Genomic DNA, 24,906 nt, shown 5'->3' with positions numbered 1-24,906 from the left:
CTTCACTGGTAGACTCCATCCTGGAGGCAGTGTTGACGGTATCCCCAAATAAGCAGTAACGTGGCATTTTCATTCCCACCACACCAGCCACAACTGGCCCTGGGCAATGACAAACAGTTCAAAAATTTTTGAACGCAAGGATTGTTTATTGCAATTCATCACAATGTTGAATAAAATGACAGCTGTAGAGTGCGGGATATTGTCTAGTGAGAGGGTTCTCTGCATTAAAAAAAGAAAGAAAGATGATTTGCTTATTTCCCAATGGCCATCGAAAGCAGCATACACATCATTCTCCTCTCCTCTGTTTTATCTTCATGACAACCCTGTGAGATAGGTTAAGTTGAGAGTATGTGATTGGCCCAAGGTCACTCACCAAGCTTCCATGGCAGAGTGGGGATTTGAACCTGGATTTCCCAGCTCCTAGTCTTTAACCATGAAGAAAGATTGGAAAGGGTAAGAGGAAGAGTAAGGCCAGAGGATGGCAACATTTGGCATACGAGGGATACATATGTAGTGGAGGGAAAGACCCTCCTATATAGAAAGTGTCACCTCTGCATTGGCAAGCTATGTTTCTGTGCCTGAATCAGTTACATCTATTTCTTTCCAAAGCAATAATGTTGCCAACATTATGTTGGTCATTCCAAATGCAATTTTTGTACTGGAAGTAATTTCTATGCTTTAATTTCTATGCTTTAATTTCTATGCATTTCTATGCCTTGTGTTCCAGCTGTTAGCAGAGGGATCTGTTTTTACTGTCCTGTTTGACCTATAAATCTGGGCCACATACAGCCCATTAAAATCCTTCTGTCCCCCACATCCCCAAGCATGCACCAATAGCTGGGCTAATAGCCTAGCTGAAGGATAGAGTGAAGGAGCTATCATTGTAACCAGCAGCACAGAGAAAAGTTTATTGGCTCAGTTCTAGTTCCTGGGAGGTACTATTTTACTACTCCCCCCGCCAAAAAAAAATCCTTTAAACTTGATGTTCAAAAGCTGTCAAACCATGGAAGTGTCCCATCTGCAGAAGGAAACATTGTACTTTGCAAGTCAATTTTTAAAACTTGTCTTTTTGAGTTTTTTGAGAACACAAAATGTTAATATGCTAACATGTTAATTTCTGTTGTCAAATACTGATGGTTTCTAAAATGATTACATACGTTTCTTTAAAATCCTAAATGTTAAAAAAAATGGTGCTGACCACAGAATATAAGGAAGGCAGCAAGGCCTCTGGCAAACATTCATCCCACAACTCCCTGCCTTCAGTATGACAGCTAGGACTGCAATATGAATGCGTAGCGGACAAAGCAAGTGGCAACAGAAACCGGGGCAGAAGATCTGTTAATGGGTATCTTTCAGTCCATCATGAGAGGTGTTTCAACCAGAATGTTTTGTCAGCAATAGGAGTGCTTATGCAAAGCATCAGCACACACAAACACTTATAGGTGAATGGGAGACTTCTGTTTCAGTCACTGCAAGAATGCATAGACTAGCACAGGGGTGGCCAACGGTAGCTCTCCAGATGTTTTTGCCTACAACTCCCATCAGCCCCAGTCATTGGCCATGCTGGCTGGGGCTGATGGGAGTTGTAGGCAAAAAACATCTGGAGAGCTACCGTGGGCCACTTCTGGACTAGCAACATCAGAATGTGAGACAGAGTTGCCAAAAGAACATTAATGCCAACCCTTCTCATAATAGGAAGTTCTTAAGTTAGGTACTTCCTGTTGAACTTCCTGCTCCCCCCATCCAGGATGATATCTGGATACATCCTATGAGTTCAGGAATCCACCCTACTCTGATTCCTAATGAGTTAATCTCTAATGATAAAAAAAATCTAGGCAAATTGGAAATTTATCTAGGAATACTGGCCTAGATCAGGGCTTTTTTTTTTGAGCAGGAACTCACAGGAACACAGTTCCGACTGACTTGCTGTCAGGGGTTTGGGCCTAATATGCAAATAAGTTCCTATTGGGCTTTTTTCTGCAAAAAAAACCCTGTGTGAAACAACAGCATTCCACCTTTACAAGGTCAACACTTCATTACAGGCATTGGCCAGCTACCATCACGGCACCTCAACAGTTCTGCTGACGTTTGTACCTGAGTGTATTCCTGCTCTGATCTTTAGTTGCATACTGGGCTTGTGCGGAATTCTGAATGTCATGCACACTGAGACAAGGTCTAGAGCCATACTGGCAACTTCACTAGCATGACGGATTCCATTTTCCTTGGGCACTCCCGACACAACCATATCTAAAAAAAATTAAGGGAATAAATCAGTTTGATTATTGCAGCTACTACTCATGCACCAACTTTATTACTAGCCAGAAAGCCAACTGCAGTAATTAACTTGTAGATGATTGCACTGGAGCAGCTACCTGTGGAGTAATGAGTTTTAATGTAACAAAGCAGCCATGTGGACAGTCAACCCTGGCAGAGGGGGGAAAGATAGGCACCTGTGTCGTGCCAGTCTTAGAGGGGCTAACAACAGCTTGAGCTCCCTCCATCAGAAGAAATTCCATTGGATCCAATCTATTACATGAGCAAGTCTAGTAACTGAAGCCACTTCTATCAAACTCCATTAGACAGATATATGCTGGGCTAAGACATTGTGGTTTGCCTCATGTCACCAAGTTAAATTTGTGACTGGTAAGAACTGAACCAAGCATCTCCCAGCTCATATACTGAATAAACAGCCTACCCTAAAAAGGTCACTGGACAAAGATTATATTTAACCAGAAAAGTGTCAAATTTATCAAGCAGAGTTTGAAGTTCATTTACTGGTTTGGATGCTCATTTTGGGGGGGGGGGGGGGGGTGTCTTTCATCTTTCATTTTGAGTTTTACAAACAAAAACTTGGTTCATTGGAAGGGCTGATCTTAAGCACTCACAAGCATCTCCTATAGTTTCCACCTTGTAGACATCGTAGTTGTCTATGATTTCATCGAAGGCAGTGTAGAGCTTGTTTAGGAAGTCGACCACTTGGTAAGGTGTACTAGTGCTAGAAAGCTGAGTGAAGCCAACAATATCACTGGAAAGGAAGAAAGAACGAACTTAATAATAAAATGGCTAAGGAATTTTTTTTTAACATGTTTTAAAATACCAGCACACATTTTCTTTTTAATGACACATTTCAAAAACTGTGTTGAGCAATCCCCATCCATCCAAAAAACAAATCCTCAAACGATTCCCTACAAGGATTATTTAATTATTTTGAACCATCCAAATGGTGGATTACACAATTATAAGGATGTGACCCTGAACACATAGCACCCAGTATAGCCTTAGCTTAAGTATTAATGGCAGGGCATCTGCTTGGCTAATAATGAGCTGTGGAGGGTGAAATTTGTTTTGCTGCATAATATGCAGTATATTACATAGAACCCTGGGAATATCAGATTTAATTTAAAATAGTTCACCATTACATGGGAAAGGGGAGAGCGCTAAATGCAGTTACTGCTTGCAAATATAGTTGTAAACTTTAATCAGATTAATTGGTATTTTACTCATTGTGCAATTATCTGCAGAGTTAAGATTTACTACACTCCAAGCCTGTTGAAAGAAAGGAGTAGGACAGCAGTGTTAGCCCACAAAAACCTTACTTGATTAATTGGCAATAGCCATTTTCAATTAATAGGCCACAATTAATGGCAAATTTTAATGAGCTTTTAAAGCCTATTTTAGTTCCAGTGTGTTCCTGCAACAGGGAATGAAATTGTGTGTTCTTTTCTAACAGTGATGGTTTTTGCTTATTAAATTGTAAGTTCTGACACTCCCTTCAATGTCCCCCAAACTACCAGTTTTGCCCTTGCTCTAGCACCTGCTCGGCGGGATGCAGGCAAGAGCTCCAATAGCCACACAGAGCTCCCCCCACTTAGAAAGGCTTTCCCACTCATTTCAGTGGCAGAGGTAGAAGAGGAAATCACTTAGGAGGCTTAGTTGGACAGATACTCAGAAGGAGTATCCAGGGATCTTAGTGATTTTCTTAAAATTCTTTGATACGCATTTGTTGACATAACATAAAGAGCTGTCTGATTCCAAGAAGAGCACTGAATCAATTCAACTTCATTTATAAGGGGAGTTCATAACCTCTTATCTATATGTTAGAGTTACATCTGTTGGGCATATAAATCTCCCGATGTTGTCCATCCTGTCTTCAGAACCATCTGTAGGCAAGGAGATGTAAGCATAAATCACTAGACATTAATCTGCAGAATTTTAATGAGCTTGCTTGCTGGATCTGGAAACATGCAATTTAGACTAATTCTAAATGATGGTCCCTCTCAAACAGAAAAAAGGATCAATTTTTAAATGTATCGCTGTTAACGCACAATTATTTCTCTAGAGTAATAAGAGCAATTTCTCCCTTATTGTTAATGTGATGTTTGCTCCCATTCAGCTTCAGTAGCTTTATAACTATACAAAGGCAGGAATGTATCCTACAAATGAAAAAAAGAAATCAGGTTGCTTCATTTTCCCAGCTCCTAATTGCAGCAAGGTCAAGGGACTGGTGAAATTGACTAGCTCTCATCCAGTCTAGTTAATTTGCTCCTAAGGGAACTTGTCAATTCCCCCTCCTCGGCACAGAGAGGGCAAATGTGGATATATTCTCTAATGCAGTGAATAAATAAACAATAAACATACATTTTCCTAAGTGTACTAGATACTGTAGACAGAGGGAAATTGCATTACTGTAAACTGAGAGAAATTGCATTACACATCACATGCACTCATGAGAATCACTCCAAAATGTGCACCTATCTGTAGCAGCCCTGTTGCATGCCAGACTTCTAGAGCAGGAGTGTCAAACTTAAGACCTCGGCTATCCAGGGCTCTTATGCACCTGCAAGCAACTGGTGAAAGGGAGGGAAGAGGAGGTTTGTTTGTCTTAATGGCCATTTTTAAATATTTCTCAATTTTAATTATGTCATAATACTTTTATCATGTTTTTGCAGATAGTTCTTATGTATAGATATTTTTTGTTTAGGATTTTAGCTTTTGCCATCAAATCCATCCATCCATCCATCCATCCATCCATCCATCCATCCATCCATCCATCCATCCATCCAGGGAGTGGAGTCATTCCAATTGTGGCTTCAGCACAGTAGGATAATCTCATCTGCAGAACCTCTTCACTTCAGAGACATGGCTCGGCCCAACAAAGTGCCTATGTCAGATCCGGCCCTCATACCAAGCGAGTTTGACACCTGTTATAGAGGCTTGTTTCAGCTTTTCCAGGACTTGTTTCAGCTTTTCCAAAACTGCTTTTTGGCGATTTACGTTTGAGCGGCTTTTGCGATGGGAGTTTCCGGCGCAAAAGGCTGCTCCGCGGCATTTAGTGCGAAATCCACGCAGATCCTGCGCGGTGAAGAGGGGGGTCGCGCCGGCTGGAGGTGAGTGTGAAAACGACCGCTGTGTAATACAATCTATTTGCATAGCCAGGTTTGGAAGGACACAAAAATGAATATGTATATCAGAGTCCCCAGCATAGTGCTTTTTTTTTTTTTTTTTTGCACCATGGCACTTGCCAAGAGTTTTTAGAAACTGGCAGGGCCAGTGGGGAGGGCGCCTTGGTGGGGAGGGCGGGATATAAATAAAATGAAATGAAAAAGTTTTTGCCCATGCAGGTTTTTTAAAAGTTGCTTCAGCAACATTGCCACCACAGCACAAGGATCTTCACTGCATAACTGTGTGTTCAAATGCAAGGAAATAGCTGTAAAGAATACATTCCTTTTAAAAGACATCCTGTAAAACTGTGTTTCTGCCCATAATGTTAAAGAGTTACAATTAGTTATTAACTGTAATTATCACTCCCTGACATTTTGTGTGAGTCTGTCTCCTGTGGCAGCCATTCCATACACACCATCCAGTGTCAGTATTCCAAAGGTACCCTCAGGCTTAAAAAGGCAGGGGACTCCTGATGTATACCACAGGAATTGACATTGCAGCACCGAGGAAACATGTCCATGCCTGAAAAAACTCTAATCTGTACACAGGCTAAGCAGTTTGAATTGATGTTTTGCTCCCACTTACCTAAAAAAGATGGTAGCATTTGTATAACTCTGAGCTTGTGATCGTTTCCCTTGCCTTAAGTCATCTGCTACCTCTTTTGGCAACATGCCTGTTTGGTGTAATAAACAAAATCATTGTCATCATTGTATCAGTAAAATCCATGTGTACATTAAGTGTTTTCACAGGGCCAGACTAGACATGACAGCATCCTCATGGCCACCACAAGGATGCTGCTGCCATTTAAAAAATCATCAAGGGCCTGCAGCAAGATGGCCCGTGGCTCTAATTATTACACAAATGAAAGAAGAATTTTGAGAAAAGGTCAGTGTGTATTTTTTGTGTGATATCAAAATGACCTTCATATGAACTACTCACAATCTGACATAATAATGAAGATCTTGACTGAAAGCAAACCCCTACATGGAGGGGATGAACATCTCACATAGACATTCAAATAAAGACCAATCAAACATTTTTTTGGGGGGGGAAGTCTCTTCGTAAGTGTCCAAAAATACGAATCCATGAAGTGTTCCATGTGATCCAGCCACACCACTCTGGCGACAGTGGTGTGGCCAGATCACATGGGACACTTCATGAATTTGAAGTAGCACGAGTAGCAGAAGAAGAGGAGGAGAAGGAGATTGGATTTATACCTTACCCTTCACTCAGAGTCTTAGAGCAGCTTACAATCTCCCTCCCTTCTCCCCACAATGGACACCCTGTGAGGTAGGTGGGGCTGAGAGAGCTCTCAGATAACTGCTCTTGAGAGAACAGCTCTGCTGAGATCTTGTGCTGAGATCAAGGTCATACCAGCAGCTGCATGTGGAGGAGTGGGGAATCAAACCCGGTTCTCCCAAATCAGATTCCATGCACTTAACCAGCACATCAAACTGCCTCCCTGTTTTGGTACTTGAAAAGGTGCAGGGAAAATAAGAGCACCACGCTGCAGGCCCAATCTGCAGCATTTAAAAATGACTTTAAAATGGCAGCCACAAGGATGTTGTCATGTCTAGTTTTGCCCATAGCAAAGATGTTATATACTGAGTTAGACTACTGCTGCCTTCTGCTGACTCACTATCTATCAAAGTCACTGTTGACTAGCCTGACTGGCAGCCACTTTCCAGGGTCTTAGGCAGAGGTCTTTCATATCACCTACTGCCAGATTTGTTTAGCTGGCAATGATAAGGACTGAACCTGGGAATTTCTGCATGCATAGCAAATGTTCTACCCTATGCCAGTGAAATCAATATATGCAACCAAAACCTGCAGTAAAATACAAGATTTTTTTTTAAAAAAGAACACTTCACTGTTATCAAAACAGCCAATGTAAATTTACATCAGGGTCCATGATCTAGCACTCTGTGTTTACTGTTATTTTATCGATCTGGAATCTCCCATATAATGCAAACACCTGCTTAGACTTATAGTTCTACCCTGAATACCAATGTGCCAAAGAAAGTGAATTCTGGCTCCTGACATTCATACCCATTTACAGGGCTTTTTTTTGTTTTAAAAGCACAGCAGGAACTCATTTGCATATTAGGCCACACCCCTGATGTCACCATTATTTGGCACAAGGTTTTTTGTAGAGAAATCCCAGCAGGAACTCATTTACGTATTAGGCTGCACACCCAAAGCCAAGCCAACCAGAACTGTGTTCCTGCTCAAAAAAAAAAGCCCTGCCCATTTCCATAATATCCTATAATATTTATTTCCATAATACCCTACAACATCTCTCTTATGTTTTACCTCTTATCTTTACTATCTCCTGCTGTGATCCATTGACCTGGCTCTTAAACTAGAGGTTTCTGAAGAGACAGCGTATTTTGAGCTTTATATTTGCAAGCATTTGCAGCTAGCCTTCTCACAGAATAAGTAACCAACATAGAAGCCTCAAAAACAACTCTGAATGGTTTGCATGGCTCTCTCCTGTCTGCCCAGACCTATTTATTTATTTATTAAAGTATATGCTGCATCTCTAATAGACAAGCAAGACAGCTTCCAATAATAACAGCAGAATGACAACAATTACTGTTGTAAGATGGCTGTCCCATCATTTTGAATAGGCTTGTCATAAGAGACTGGAACTGGAGCTTATAAAAAAGAATTTTATGTTCCTAAAGAGCTGTCAGTATTTTTTCAGTGGAGTTTAGTTTTTGGGCAATGGCTGTGATCAAGTTCCCAGCATAATATGGAGGAGATGTTCCTGCAGCTAAGTGGAGGCAGCAGTTGTATGTGTACGGGAGGAAACAGCTGTTTGGGTTTCAAAAGACCAAGGAAACAGATAGCTGAAAGTTGGTTGAAGCATCTTGGGAAGCAGGAACTCTCTGACAGGAAGTAGGAGGAGGACTGTTGACCTCTCCCAAGGGATTCATAGGGATGTTAAATATCAAGGGGGATGAAATTTCTAGTGGAATTCCATAGCATAGATATCATGACGTAGAACAGGGGTGGCCAAACTTGCTTAATGTAAGAGTCAGATGTTTGAGAGAAGGAAGGAGGGGGAGGTGTAAAGAAAGCAACTTTAAATGCATTATCCAAGCTACCTGCTGGCTTGGTGGAGTGATTTAAAAAGATAAATGCCATCTCAAAGCTGGTGAAGTGGAGGCTTGAAGAGCCACAGAATATGTGTGAAAGAGCCACATGTGGCTCCCAAGCAACAGTTTGGCCACCCCTGATATAGAACATTAGTTTCCCTTTCTCAGATCAGCCTGCTAGGTATCATTTTAACTAATGCAGTTCTTCAAGATGACCCAGAAGAACACTAAAGTTGGTGGTCATGAAGGCTGTTGAGAGATCTAAGATAATCAGCAGGATTATTGCCTATTGATAAAAGTCTTCCATCCAGACATCCAAGGTAGTTCCAGGTCAAACCTAGCCAGCAATCAAACTTAAATGCCTTTAGATACTCTGCTTCACACAAGAATGTATGGAACTGAGCTGCTAACCCATGCTCAAGCCCTCAAAAGTGATATTAGTGACCAATTGATAGCTGAAAGAATCATCAGGGTCCATGAAGAAATTCTTTAGAAGTGGTCTCACAACTGCCTCCTTCAAGGTAATTGGAATTATTTCCTCTTTCCAGAAGGAATTTACTATCTCCTAAATCCAGTCTGCCATTCCCTAGATTACAAATGGCAGGCCTCCTGGTATCTGAAAACAATCCAAACTGAAAGCATTTGGATGGAAAATTACAAGAATGTGATAAAAAGAACATGGTGTACATAGTTTGGTTACATGTGGTCAAAAGCAAGAAATGCAATAGCTGATATTTAATTGGCGATCCTTTCAAGCATCATGCCACAATAGTAATTGAGGCAGAAATAATGTTTGTCAAAAATTGATAAAATCAGAATGGAAGCACTCAGTATGATAAAGTTTTAAGACCCACTCATGTATACTAAAATCTCTCTTTAGCCAAACCTCATTTTAGCAGCTTCCACTCATAACATGGTACCCAACATTCTCACTGGTATTGATCACTTACTGTATAACAAATGGTCCGTCTTCTGCTTTTCATGCACTAAGTCCTGTGTCCTTTCTGTGACCAACACTTCCAAATGTTTGCTGTATTTCTCCATCTAGGGAGACAAACAAATACGTCTCTGAGGGACTTCTGTGAGGATGTTCTGGGAGATAAAATCAGCTTTGAATCCTCAGTCCCCTCTGTCTCACATGACTGTCAGAATTTTGGAGAAAAGCTTGTGCAAATGTTTTGCACAGCTGTGACTTTACAGAAAAAATTTTGGCCATCACAAACCACACTATTTCAAGTACCTGCATCATGATAAGCATATGAGCCATTATGCCCAGCAGGTTTCATGGTATAGTCTTCCAAATCCTAATCTGACACTCTGATCACTACATCATATTGGATCTCAAGCACAATACACTACAATACAATAGGAGTTGCAGGAAGGGGAGAACAATTTAGAAATCTCCCCAAATTTCCCCCTTCTCTAAGATTTCAGGAATCTGAAAGAGCCAGTTCTGTCTCCCTTTCTTTTAATTTACCCTTGACATGATGTCCTTCTTGGAACATTTAGTTCTTATCAAGGTATTTTCCTTTTGATTTATGAAATCATATTTTTCTTAATGTACAGGCAGCTGCCTCATACTGAGTCTGACTTAGTTTATCAAGGTCAATATTACCTACTTCAACAGGCAGTAGCTCTCTGGAGTTTCAAGTGGAAGTCTTTTACCTCACCTACTGCCTGAGATCTTTCAACTGGAGATGCTGGGGACTGAACCTGGAACCTTCTACATGCAAAGCAGATGTCCCACCACTGAGCCATGCTCACTCTTCATGTATACTTGTGGAGTCTCCTGAATAAATAGAGGCCCATCGCTTCCTGGTTTTGCTGTTGTTATGACTGGCACGAGGGTCAACAGCTTCATTATTCCCATTAAAACATCTCCTATGTCCACTTTCTTTACAACCCTCTTGTTTTCATTTCCAATGAAATGTTTTTGCATGTTTCAAGCCTCCCCAAAGGCCATTCTGTGGATTTTATAGGTGTTTAGTTAGACCAGAAACTATCCCATGAATCTTACCATTGTCATCATCATGTCCACTGGGCTTACTTTGTTTGGATTCATCTTATACAACAACTTCTTAACTTGCTCAAAAGTCAGCCTTTGTGCCGGGTTGCTTTTTTTACACCTCCTGATCAGCTGGAAGAAGGAAAACAACACAAGATGGTAAGTCACCTGTCTGGCTCAATGTAATGAGGGGTTGCCTCATGCTAACTCTAACCACAAGCTGCCAAAGGAGACCCAACACTTCATCAAATGTGTGGTTTTCATCTGAATCCACTTCTCCAACACAGCTTAAAAACAGGTCAAGATATTGTCTAAGCAATTCAAAGTCGTTGACTGATGAAGTGTGCCTGCACACAAAAGCTTACCCTCAATAAAACTTTGTTGGTCTTAAAGATGCCATTAGACTCTAACTTTGTTCTATTGCTTCAGACCAACACAGCTACCCACCTGAATTTATTTGCCCCATAGGGTTGCCTGGCCACCAGCAGGGGGTGGGGGTCAAGGCAGGATTGCCAGCTCCATATTGGGGAACTCCTGGAGATTTAGGGGTGGAGTCTGTGAAGGACTGTGACCTGGGTGGGGTATAATGCCATAGAGTCCACCCTCCACAGCATCCATTTGCTACTGGGGAATTGATCTCTATAGTCTGGAGATAAACTGTAATTCTAGGGGATCCCCAGCTCCCACTTGGGTGCTAGCATCCCCATCCATTGTGGAAAAATATGATGTAATTCATGCAACCCACCCCCCTGCCCCGGCACAAACAAAACTCCCACTTAGACCCAAAGACCATTGTTGGTCCACATATATGTCATTTTATTTTTTATCAAACCTTCTGTTTTGGAAGTTCATTCATATCATTATATTTTTATTATTAGCCTCATCAAAAAGTAAGCTAATAGTAAATAAGAGATTTGCCTGACATCAAAGTTATCTTAGTCTTCAGAAATATCATGCATATTTTGGCTTAAAAATAATGATTTAGCTTAGTTTAAACCGGTAAGGGGGGATGTGGAATGGTGCAGCGTAGCCCAGTCTCATCAGATCTTGGAAGCGAAGCAGGGTCAGTACTTGGAAAGGAAACCTACAAGGAAGGCTCTGCAGATGACGGCCATGGTAAGCCACCTCTGCTTCTCACTTGTATTGAAAACCCTGTTATCTGTGAAAACCATAAGTTGTCTGTGATTTGGTTGCACTTTACAAAAAAAAAAACCTGGTAAGGAATTAATTGACACTTAAATTGACATTAGGCATTTTTTAGGCAGATGTAGAAATTACATGACATGCACTGTTTCATTCATTTTGTTCCCCCGAAGGCATTATATCTTAATTTGGGCAAAAAAGAGTTTATACACTAGCAGGCAATTTATAAATTACACCAAACTTTCAAGGCAGTTATATCTATGGTAATCACACACGTGAAGTAAAGCGGAAATAAGGGGATAGGATGGGCTTCATACTGAAGGCAGTGGATTACAGCTTCAAATGTTCTACCACATAAAAAAAAAAAAGTACCTCCATATAAGCAGCAAATTGTAGCAATGCAGGGGGGAATGTTCTGCCCCTTCTTTTTGCTTGTTTGTGTTGCCTTTCTAATTGCAGAAGGTTTAATACTAGAAAGCATCCCCAAACTGGTATGGAATTAATTGAAATTGCACAACCACAATCACAGGAGATGATATCCAGATTTAGGGTCGCCCAGTCTGCGTTGGAAAATACCAGGAGACTTTGGGGGTTGATACAGGGTAGGGCAGGTTTGGGAAGGGGAGGAGCCTCAGTATAGCACAATGCCATTGAGTCCACCCTTCAAAGAACCATACTCTCCAGGGGAGCTGATCTCTGCCAGCAGGAAATCTCTAGGGCTATTTTTTAAACAGGAACAAACAGGAACGCAGCTCCAGCTGGCTCTGTGTCAGGAGTGTGGCCTAACATGCAAATTAATTCCTGCTGCACTTTTTCTACAAAACAGCCCTGTGTGAAACAATGGTGATATCAGGGGTGTGGCCTGATGTGCAAATGAGTTCCTGTTGTGCTCTTTCTACAACCCCCCTTCCCAGAGATCCCCATGTCCCACCTGGAGGCTGGCAACCCTATCAGGACATTCTCTGTAAACCTCCCTATCCCAACCACAGGAGGCCTGTGAAACTTAACACTTTCTCATCATCTTGGAACAGAATATTTACTCTGGTGTATATACAGTATATTTTATTTTTTAATTTTTTTAGCTATTTATTGTATGTCTCTTCCATTGTAAGCCACCCTGAGCCCCGCTGCAAGGGAGGGTGGCCTAAAAATCTAAATAAATAAATAAAGTGATCCTCCACCTTCAGCATGAAGTGTTACAGTCCATTTTACCAGCCTCATTCCCATGCAGGTTAGGATGAGATGGAGATAGGGTGGCCAGACCGTCCCGGGAGCCCGGGAATGTCCCGGTTCTGGCCACCCAATCCCGCCTCCCGGGCTGCCTATACCGGGACCATTAAAGGTCCCGGTTTAGCCAGCCCCGGAGGCGGTGGGCCGCGGGCGCCGGCGGGGAAGGCGGGGAGTGAGGGAGGGAGCGTCCCTGCGCCTGCGCAGGGCCCCTGCGCACGCGCAGGGACGCTCCCTCCCTCACTCGCCGCCTTCCCCGCCCGCGCGCGGGGCCCGGCGGCGGTGGTGGAGGCCTCTCCGTGGCCTCCACTGGTCGCTGGAAGCCCTCCAGAGACTCTGGAGGGCCTCCAGCGACCAGCGGAGGCCGCGGGGACGCCGCGGAGCACCCGGCGCTGGTCCCGGAAGGCCTTCCAGAGCCTCTGGAAGGCCTTCCGGGACCAGCGCCGACCAGCGAAGGCGTCCCCGCGGCCTCCGCTGGTCCCTGGAGGCCCTCCAGAGTCTCTGGAGGGCCTCCAGGGACCAGCGGAGGCCGCGGGGACGCCGCGGAGCACCCGGTGCTGGTCCCGGAAGGCCTTCCAGAGACTCTGGAAGGCCTTCCGGGACCAGCGCCGACCAGCGAAGGCGTCCCCGCGGCCTCCGCTGGTCCCTGGAGGCCCTCCAGAGTCCCTGGAGGGCCTCCAGGGACCAGCGGAGGCCGCGGGGACGCCGCGGAGCACCCGGCGCTGGTCCCGGAAGGCCTTCCAGAGACTCTGGAAGGCCTTCCGGGACCAGCGCCGACCAGCGAAGGCGTCCCCGCGGCCTCCGCTGGTCCCTGGAGGCCCTCCAGAGTCCCTGGAGGGCCTCCAGGGACCAGTGGAGGCCGCGGGGACGCCGCGGAGCACCCGGCGCTGGTCCCGGAAGGCCTTCCAGAGACTCTGGAAGGCCTTCCGGGACCAGCGCCGACCAGCGAAGGCGTCCCCGCGGCCTCCGCTGGTCCCTGGAGGCCCTCCAGAGTCTCTGGAGGGCCTCCAGGGACCAGCGGAGGCCGCGGAGAGGCCGCAGAGCAGCCGGCGCTGGTCCCTGGAGGCCTCCAGAGGCCAGCGCCGGTAGCGGAGAGGCCCGGCGCTGGTCCCTGGAGGCCTCCAGAGGCCAGCGCCGGCAGCTCCCTCCCTCCCTCGCCGCGAGGCCGCTGCTGCAGGACTCGCCGCCGCCGCCGCTGGACTCTACGCCGCCCTGGAAACAGGTAAGGGGGCCGAAAGCGGGGGGGGCGGCCTTCCTTCCCTCACTCCCTTCCCTTCCTTCCTTCCCTTCCTTCCTTCCCTCCCTCCTCCCTTTCTTCCTTCCTTCCTTCCCTCCCTTCCTTCCCTCACTCCCTTCCCTTCCTTCCCTCCCTTCCTTCCTTCCCTCCCTCCCCCCTTCCTTCCTTCCTTCCCTCCCTCCCCCCTTCCTTCCCTCCCTCCCTCCCCCTTCCTTCCTTCCTTCCTTCCTTCCTTCCTTCCTTCCTTCCTTCCTTCCTTCCTTCCTTCCTTCCTTCCTTCCTTCCTTCCTTCCTTCCTTCCTTCCTTTTCTTCTATTTTTAGCCTGCCCTTCCCAGGGCAGCCTGTCGGTCACTTCCGGGTTCCTGTCCTGCATCTCGACCTGTGTTATTAGTGACAGGCTGCTTCGGCGTGCCGCTGCGCCGGCCCCCTGGGCCCCACAACGATGGGACCGATGCCACAGGGACGGGCTCGAAACACTCTATAACCCCTCAAAAGAACAGCAGTCTAGCTCGCTTCCCCCGAGCCCTGCCGCCATAAGCCTCAAGGGGGCTCATTTTGCAGCATCTCCCGGCGGGAGGGTGGCACCCGCACGGGACACATATCAAATGAAAGAGGGGGCGCAGGGCTATCAGAAACAGCCGGCGGAGGGAGTCGGGAGACCACCCCACTGGGGGATCCACACCCCGAAAGTGATGAAGGTGGCGCAGATAGAGCCAACAGAGCAAACAGGACAAAATAAATAGGCTGCATTATGCAGCACAGTTGAGAAAGTGCCTTATCCCATATACTGATGAAGTATATACAGGATTTCAGAACAAAATTGTTTCCGGCGGTGATATTTGGGGGATTTTTGGGGATGTCACAGGAAGTGCTGTGAAGTCACTTCCTGTTTCCGGCAGTGGCATTTGGGGGAAATGATGTCATTTGGGGGAAATGATGTCACATGAAGTGATGTCACTTCCCATTTCCGGCAGGTGACGCGGGGAAATGATGTCACAGGAAGTGATGTCACTTCCTGTTTCCTGTGGTGGCATGACGTCACCGGAAGTGCCGTCACCGGAAGTGACGTCACTTCCTGTTTCCGGCGGCGGCCGCGCCCCGCGCGCGCGCGCACCCCTACCTCCCCCCCCCCCAACGTGTCCCTGGCTGGCCTTCAGACATTATGGTCACCCTAGATGGAGACTAAACCCATCTGCCATAGATCTGTTATTTCCAGGTTGCTAAACCAGTAAGGATTAACCCTGAATTATTGGAGGAGATAGATGAACACAAAATCTCTCCCAGACATATATTCTGACTGCTGGCAGCTACTTTTCAAATGCAAAAATGAAGGAGTCACAGCTATTAAATATGCTCATGGAGCTGACAGTTTATAACTATAGGAAGTCATAAACCACCAGTGACTGCATATTAAAAACATCATTTACTGCAGTTCCATTTGTATGAGACAAGCTGAAATTTCAGTTTGTCAGAACATGATTTTTTTAAAAGGTTATTAAAACTATACACTATTTTGTGGTGCCCTGGATATGAATTGCTCCCTCTCTTTAAACTAACCCACAGAGGAACCACAATTAATAGTGTTGCCAACTGTTTTACTAGCTTCTGCTCCTGTTCTTTTGAGAGCAGCTTGTTTGTCAGAGATTAACAAATGACAATACTAATCTCTGTGTGGAAATGACTTCTCATCCCACAGATACTCTTGAAAAATCTCTGAATTCTTTCAGAAAAGTCCTTTTGCTAAAAGTTAATTTTGACTTTTAACAAGGATTACTAGAAAGAAATTGCACAATGAAACAGGATCACAAGAGGTGATTCCAGATTCTGTCCTTCCTGGAACAAGAAAGGGTATACCAGAATCTCCTGGAAACTGCTAACCTCACAATAAAAAAAAGTTAGTGGTTGGATGAAAAAATGAAAGTGGAAGCAATAACCTTCTCAAACAGAAGGAATTTAAATCTGGCTTCTGCAGTCTGAGATGAAGAAGACAAAAGGTTTATATTAGCAATCCTATGAGGATGAATGAAGGAGAAAAAGAATCTATAACAAGGAACCTTTCTTTTTGTAACCTAAGAATGAGGGGCAGAATGGTGTGTATAGTTCTTCCTTTGCTTGGTTGCTGTAAATATGAACTGTCTTCTCAATTTTTCTCTCATGCACTGTGCAGTTTGGCTTTTTTTAATCCAGCCAATTTGAGTTTATGTTATTATTTTCCCCAATAAATTCCCATCAGGTTCCATGCTTCCAGATTAAATGAGGAAAGAATGGACCCACCCACCGCCATCCATATTATGTATTTACCTAAAAGATTTATATCCTAACTCTCAACCCTAAGGTTTTAAGGGGCAGCTATATGGTATCTCAGCTATAATGCCTGGAATTGGATTTCTGCAGAGCATCAAGGGAGAGAGAAGCCGAAAGGAAACATCAAGCAAAGTCACTGACAATTTAGAAGAATCAACCAATGGGTATCCCCTGACCTCTACTGGTAAAAATGAAGAGAAGCAGTCTGACCTTTAAGAAGAAAAGACTGGATGTATACCCCGCCCCTCACCTTGAGTCTCAGAGCTTCCCCTTCCCATGATAGATTCTGTGAGGTATGTGGGGCTCAGAGAGCTCTTTTGAGAATGGCTCTTGAGAGAACAGCTCTGAAAGAACTTGTGACTGACCCAAACTTGCACCACCAGCTGTAAGTGGAGGAATAGGGAATCAAACCCACTTCTCCCAGATTAAAGTCCGCACTCTTAACTACTAGACCAAACTGGCTCCATTGTTGTCTATTAGTGAGGGAGTGGGCAGGAGAAAGGAATTTTTACTCACTAAGAACTAGTAGATTGGGGCCTTATTGTACCTGGAACTTTCCTTGTGAGTCCAATGAATGCTCAATAGATCTCATTCTACCACAATCTGAACATTATACAATGTTGTTGATTTCTGCAAAGGAAATATTTATTATATGCACAATAAATTGTATTTATTTTGGGGTCAATTTGCAACTCTAAAAATGCCTGCGCTTCAAATCTTTTATTTCAGGAAAATTATGCACTCATAGGGGACTAAAAATACGTCAACGTTTGGTTTACCTCTACATATTCTGTAGCACATGGACAGGCATTCTCAGATTTTTCTGATATTAATTCTGCCAAAGTGGGACACTGGGAATATTCTGCTGAATATGCTTCATCCTTCTGGAAAAAATATATATATTAATGGGGCATAGTCACAATGGCACAATACATAAGAACAGGTGCATGCTCTCAATACATCACCTTTCAAATCAGATTCCATGTGCATGGGAAGAATATATTTAAGAATTTGCCCTTTCTCTCATCAATGGCTTTGTTTAAAATTTACAACAGGGGACATTCATATATCTATTGAAGATAGCAAAAATCAGTATTATCCAACAAAGCAATAAATGGCACATCTCCAGACATCCTATCAGCCTCTGAACTCAGCCTGAGATTAATCCATTTTTATGATCTTTGGGACCTCCCAAATTCACACAAAAAGATCAATCCAAAAAGAACGAATGACTCTTCAGGGGTCTGTTTTTATGTCAAGGTTAAATGTGTATATCTGTTGAGTAAAACTCACGGTTCAGTAGAGAAACATAATTGTTTGTGAACAATCCAGGCAGTCTTAAGCGCTTTGGACTTCTCAAGACCACAGATACAAGATGATAATCCAGTTCCTTGAGTATGTAAACAGGCACAGAGCCCAGCAAAACCACCCCAGAATGGACTCAAAGAAGACTTTACAAAGAAGACTTTACAACTATAACAAAGAAGACTTTACTATGTACATTTGAGCTGTCAAACGTAAATATCTTTTGTATTCAGACTTTGCTGTCCCACATTCTCTCCCTGAGCTACTCTACAGGAAAGGTGTGAGGGTAAAAGGAGGAGAGGAAAGGAGAATTATGTAAGCTTCTTTGGGTACCCATTGGGGAGAAAGGTAGGTTATGAATGAAGTAAATAAACTGTAGCCTCTTGGGCAATGTGTGTTCCAATCTTCAATTTTTTGGAAATGTTTTAACAATTTTAAACAATGTTAGAAGGGATGAGTAGACAAAACAGTTATATTTTGTATAACAAAGTTTTTATTTTGCAAAATATTGAAAAATATTCTACTATCAGAATTTAAATATAGTTCATCAATACATTACACATTTTCCCACCCATCCCACCCTCCAAATTGTGACCTCCGCCGGTATACAAAACAAATCAAAAACCTTTTAAAAGTAAAAATTCACATATATAGAATCTTAACTAAAAGTTATCATTCACTTAACTTTATCTTAACTCCAATATAACTACTATTCTTATTCCTTTACTTAATACTTTCAACTTAATCATCAATATTACACATTTAATCAAATAGCCATAATCTATTCTCCTTTGCACTTTAAAAATTCAATTAATACTTGCTAAACATTAAATATAGATTTCGTAGTCATTAAATCATCACTAAAAATTATTCAAATCTTAATCTTATCTTAACTCACATAAACTTACTATATGAACTCAGCTACTTATATTTCATTACTAAAACAATACTCAGTAATCACAGTCCTTTTTCTCTTTTAAAGTTTAATTAATATTATCAAAAACCACTAGATGGCTCTTCACCTTCCATTGTATCTCCACATAGTTTTGGAATTTATTCCAGTCTTCTTTGAATTTGTCCAGGTTACAGTCTTTTAAGATTCTAGTAAGTTTGTCCATTTCACTCCAATTAAGAACCTTTAAGATCCAGTCCCATTTTTCTGGTATTTTATCTTGCTTCCACATTTGCGCATACAATGTCCTTGCAGCTGAAAGCAAATACCACAACAATGTCCTGTCTTGCTTCGGAAAGCTTTCCATTTGTAATTCCCATGAGAAAGACATCCGGTGCTCTCTTAATATTATAGCCCAAGATTTTCGAAATCTCTTGTTGAATCATTAGCCAAAATTGTTTCACCTTTTCGCAAGTCCACCACATATGGTAGAAAGAACCTTCATGTTTTTTACATTTCCAACACCTATCTGAAGCTTGATTGTTCATTTTTGCTAGTTTTTTAGGTGTCATATACCACCTATACAGCATCTTAAAACAGTTCTCTTTTATATTATAACACGAAATTTTCATAGAGTTCTTCCATAGGTGTTCCCACGTCTCTATTTGTATTTCTTTATTAAAGTTTATTGCCCATTTAATCATTTGAGGTTTCACAACCTCCTCTTCTGTAGACCATTTAAATAGCAACTTATAAGTCCCTAAAATCAATTTTTCATTTTCACCCAACAGCATTTTTTCCATTTCCGTTTTTTCAAATCTTATGCCTGTACTTCTAATATCTTTTCCCACCAAGCTTTTAATCTGAAGCAATTGAAACCAATCAAATTTTCCTTGCAATTCTTCAGCCAATTTCATTTCTACTTTACCTCCTTGAAATTTTAGTTGTTCATATGATACGCATTTCTCTTCTTGTGGACTTTGAGACAATTTTATAACTTCAGTCGGCACTATCCTAAGTGGTATTCTCTCATCATTATATTTATTATATTTTTTCCATGTATTCAACAAGTTCCTCCTTATATAATGGTGTGAGAAAAAACCATCCATCTTCTCTTTCCCGTAATACATATATGCATGCCAACCAAAAATATTTTCTTGCCCTTCTAAAGCCAATAATTTTTATTGATCAAAGTCATCCAATCCTTAATCCATACCAACATACTGCATCATGATATAGCATTAAATCAGGTAATTGGAAGTCACCTCTTTCTTTTGCATCCGTCAGGATTTTCATCTTAATTCTTGGTTTCTTGCCTGCCCATATAAATTCTGAGATCTTTCTTTGCCAACAATTAAATTGTTTCTTATCTCTCACAATTGGAATGATTTGAAAAAGAAACATAATTCTTGGTAAAACATTCATTTTAATAGCAGATATCCTCCCCAACATAGATAAGTTCAATTTATTCCATTTTAGCATATCTTCTTCAATCTTATGCCAAAGTTTTTCATAATTATTCTTATATAAATCAATATTTCTCATCGTAATTTCTACACCTAAGTATTTTACTTTTGAAGCCACAACCTGTAACATTTTGTAGCTCTTTCTGTTTGCCTGATGACAAGTTCTTAGTAAGGATTTTTGATTTTTCTTTGTTAATATGAAAGCCTGCTAACTCACCATACTCTTTAATTTTCTTTAACAACAATGGTGTCACTTGCAATGGATTTTCATTGATAAACATCACATCATCCACAAAGGCCCTGTATTTATATGAAAAACCTTTCAACTTCAAATCCTCAATCTCATTATCATCATCAATTTGAGCCAACAAGACCTCTAGGGTCATTATAATCAACAAGGAAGATAGAGGGCAGCCTTGTCTTGTGCCTTTGCTAATCTTCATCTGCTCAGTCAAGTCAGCATTCACACAAAGTTCAGCTTGTTGTTCTATGTATATTGCCTTTATCATCCTTATAAAGTCATCTCCCAATTTGATTGTTTCCATCACAGCAAACATAAAGTCCCAGTTAAGATTGTCAAAAGCTTTTTCTGCATCAGCAAAAAATAAAGCCAACTCTTTTTCTGGATGCTTATCATAATATTCTACAATATCTATTACAGTTCTGATATTGTCTCTTATTTGTGGGGTTGCCAAGTCCAATTTAAGAAATATCTGGGGACTTTGGGGGTGGAGCCAGGAGACTTTGGGGGTGGAGCCAGGAGCAAGGAAGTGACATCACTTCCAAGTCAAAGGTCAAGTGATGTCACTTCCTGAGCTTCACTCCTCTATATCACTTCCAGCACACTGCATCAAACCCCACCTCTAAAACCCTTCATGGGGGTTTAGGAATCCTAATTTCTACATCACTTAAATTGAATGTGTCCATCTAAAAAATTCAAACCCATGGGCAATGGCTATCCTCCTACACTTCAAAATGGGGTCTCTTCTAATAACAAATGTATATATCCCTCCCCAGCAAAAATGATCAGATATAGCAAGGTGCTGTAATTAATCTGAATTTTTTATTGAAGAACTTTTATTAGATACTCCAGCACACCTGATTCTAAAGGGGGGGGGAGAGAGGGACTTTAGTGCTAGACTCAATTCAAATGATAAGATTCTAATTGACAAATTTGGATGAAAGCTTGCTAAATAATGTCACAATTCAAAACAGATATGGGCTTCCCTCTTAAACAGTGGAAGCCATTCCCAACCTAGTAAGACTTAGTTACTGCTGTCTTCTCAGGTCAAACACAATTACAAGCCTAAATAGCTCTATCATACCTCTGGTAATTCTGTGGTCAGGTATTTCTCAGTTGCATTCTCTTTGCCACAAAAAAGAATTTGTAGCTCTTTATGCTTCAGGAACTTGGCAATTTGGAAGCTTAAGATAATTCACAGCAGAGAAAATTCTTATATGCACACTAGAGCATATTATGTCCTCCTCTATGTCTAGCAATTGGGAGTGGAGGTTTGCATATATCACCCCTACCAAAAATCCTAATAAGCAGCTCTGGTTACCATCATGTAATAGAATAGCTCTAGGGTTGCCAGGACCTGTCACTGACCAGAGGCAGGAGTAGGGTTGCCAGCTCCAGGTTGGGGTATTCCTGGAGACTTGGAGGTGGAGCCTGGGGAGGACACGGAACTTAGTGGATTACAATGCTCCCAAAGTCCACCCTCCAAAGCATCCATTTTCTCCAGCAGAAATTGACTTTGTAATCTGGAGATATGCCATAATTCCAGGAAATACTTTCAAGTATCAGTTATTCATCTTTTCATTTAGTGGGATTAGAAAAGAACACAATATCAAAACAATATCTGCAGTACTGCATTTAGAACACCTGAGACTCAGAAGCAATGTTCCCTCTAAACTGTGGGGTCATGTGAGCAAAAAATCTACTTTGTAAGCTATTGGCATTGAAGTCATGAGCTCCTGCATAAATTAATTTCATGTGGGGCCATTTTTCCTGAGCTAAGACCAAAATGTGTGAGCTGGAAACTAAAAACTGAACTAGCTCACACTAACTCAGCTTAGAGGAAACATTGCTCAAAAATATGTTTAAAAGTCATCTAGAACCAACATATTCATAATGCAATAAACTATATTGCTTCCTTTTCACAAAAAATACAATTCCTGTCAAACTATCTCATCTTTACCTGGAAAATCCCTCCCCACAGTCGTTATAGGATTGGTTTGTTTGGTGTGTTTGTTGTGATAAAAAACCTGCTATATCTTAAGGGGGGGGGGAAGGAGAGCAGGATAATTAACTCAGCTAAACAATGCTAGCAAATAAAAATAGGTTAGTTTTAACACCCATTTTCTCAAGTGAAAATGACTTCTGTAATCTGCAAATCAATTGAATAAGTATGCTTGCACATGAAAAAATATACCTTGAATTAAACTTTGTTGGTCTTAAAGTTGCCACTGGGTTCAAAGTTTTAGCAAGGTTTTAAAAATTAAGACAAATTTCTTCAGAATGTTCCAGACACCCGGGCCAGCATATACCAAAGTTAAGCTGAACATGGGGTAGCCAAAGGCAATAAAAGCAGAGGAGGCAATAAATCAGATAAGACAATGAAAAAATAAACAGTCTCCACAAGAACACAAGGCTGGGACTGCGCTTAGCCAGCCTGGCTGAGAAGCACATAAAACGAAAACTTAAGCACTCTAAACCGATACCTTAAATCATTTAAAATCAAGCTTTAGAAAGCACCTTAGTCGCAGAGCAAAACAGCGTCAGAAGACTACTCCTTGCCTGCACACACATCCACTGCACTTCCTGTTCTGGAAGAGAGGCTTTTCTTCTTAAAGGCAAAACAACCCCAAAAGTTCTCAATAAGTATTCTACTGCAAAGTTCTGCAGAAGTTGCTGCTGACAGGTTGAGGGCAAGGCAGTTTATCAGTTCATGCATCATTCAAAATCTCATCAAGAACACCTCATGCCTTTCTGTTCTGCAGTGAAGGCACAGGGCAGGTTTGTGTGACGAGAAAATGTTTGCTAGATCTCCCTCTCTCTGTGCCTGGAAGGAATGTTTATTTACACACCAACCACCTCTACAAATCTTCCTTACTAACAGGACAGGACACACACACCCCCTCCCTTCCCTTCTTTTTCGGCTCTTGCTTAGCATGCCTGGGTGAGGACTGGACTCCAGTGCCGAGCCTTCGGTGGGTGCAGGGAATCAGGCAGGCTCTCTCTGGGAGAGTGGCATGAAGTTCCCCCCCTCCCCCCGCTTCTGGACTTTTGGAGACCGGGGGAGGAGGCTATAAATTCTGGAGTCCCCCGCCAGGGCGGGGGGGTTGGGAAGCCTACTTATTTGCCTTCTGGGGAGAAAACCTGCTTGTTCCTATTGAATAGAAATGTTCAAATGCTGTTTGAGTCATTCCTCTAGAATTCTAGCAAAAATCTTATAGTTGTTGTTCAATAGTGAGATTGTTTTTTACATTCATGGAATCTCTAATCTTTCTGCCAATGAGGAGGCTCTTGCCCTTGTAGCTCTTAATCCCAACTTCTGGTCAGACATTACTGGCTGCCCATTGCAAATAATGGGATTCAAATTGATCTCACCAATCCACAATCTGATAGTTGCATTTAATAGATTTCCAGCAAGCCCAAAATTGTTGTCCTCAGAGCTCCCTGGCTCGAGAAATTAATTTTCAAAGTTTTTAAATTTCCAAAATGGCAGTCGCAATATTTCCAAGCCTCACTTTTTCAAAACTTTTCCTTTCCCCCTAGGGCTTATTTTTCATTTCCAAATATATAGTCCAGATTGTTTCTCCTTTTGGGGATGATTTATGTTAATTATGAGTATTATTACAGTCCAGTTTCACTGTATTTTATAAAAAAACCTTTGACCCTTCTGTAATGGCCTCCGATGTTTCTCTATGGTTTCTGATTCTTGAAAATACCCAGATGTTTAGAAGTTCCTCTTTCTCTCAGCAATTACTTCCTGACTCTCTGGCAATGAAGTCCCGTACTCACTGGTTATAAATCTCATGATATTTGAAGCACACGTCACTTCCTGCTTTGTAATAAGAGACTGCAGTTGTTTTGGCTGGGGGTTTTTCCAGAAGCCACAGGAATTTTCAACAGCAAGTATTTATTTGCATTTTTCTACTTTCCCTTAATTCCAAAAGTTCCACTTTCACCCCTTCCACTTCTCTTTAATTTCATACTGTAGCCAATAGTTCTGGATCTTAAAACTTTTTTTAAAAAGAGTCCTAAATTAGTCCTGAAGTGAAAGATAAGAATCTTTTACCTTAACGACGTTAATCATTAATTATACCGTCCACTCAGTCTTCTGATGTTATTATAGTCCATAGGAAGCTGGAACCTTGATGAATTTATGTCAACTCAATGACTCCAGAGATTCTTTGTAGACGATGGAATGCAAACTCTCATCGGAAAAGACCTCTCCTGGAATCTCTCGCCAGCCAAAGTGAATCCCCTCGAATGATTTATGCACGTCCTAGGCAGATTCCTTTGCTGGAAAATGTAGGCAGCAGGCATTAAATGTCTTTTATGCCCAAAACAAAGATCTCAGTCTGTTTCTCTTAAGAGAAACAGGTCAGCTCATCATGCTCCAACTCCGGAAGTCAAAGCAGTTATATTTTGAAGAGTCTGAGCACGTTACAGAAAGGGTCCATTCTTCTCCATCAAAGCTCAGAAGCTGAAATAGATTCAACATCTCATTTTGGGCATTTGTTCTGGTCTAGCTGACCAATTTTAGCATGCACT

The 24,906-nt window shown here is 42.2% G+C and overlaps 1 protein-coding gene across 1 annotated transcript in view; it reads right to left on the bottom strand.

Moving 5' to 3' along the window:
- Positions 1–24,906, bottom strand: part of LOC132570097 (atrial natriuretic peptide receptor 2-like) — a 62,884-nt gene that overhangs the window by 7,342 nt on the left and 30,636 nt on the right. Inside the window, exons 13-19 of the mRNA XM_060236534.1 lie at positions 17,240–17,341; positions 10,561–10,680; positions 9,494–9,587; positions 6,028–6,115; positions 2,886–3,025; positions 2,095–2,247; positions 1–99 (exon numbers count right to left, since the gene is read on the bottom strand). Coding sequence (XP_060092517.1) covers positions 1–99; positions 2,095–2,247; positions 2,886–3,025; positions 6,028–6,115; positions 9,494–9,587; positions 10,561–10,680; positions 17,240–17,341 — 796 coding nt within the window. The remainder of the gene's footprint in view (positions 100–2,094; positions 2,248–2,885; positions 3,026–6,027; positions 6,116–9,493; positions 9,588–10,560; positions 10,681–17,239; positions 17,342–24,906) is intronic.

The sequence above is a fragment of the Heteronotia binoei genome, chromosome 4, assembly GCF_032191835.1.
Source record: "Heteronotia binoei isolate CCM8104 ecotype False Entrance Well chromosome 4, APGP_CSIRO_Hbin_v1, whole genome shotgun sequence".
Taxonomy (NCBI): Eukaryota; Metazoa; Chordata; class Lepidosauria; order Squamata; family Gekkonidae; genus Heteronotia; species Heteronotia binoei.
This window is presented reverse-complemented; position numbering and strand designations above follow the sequence as displayed.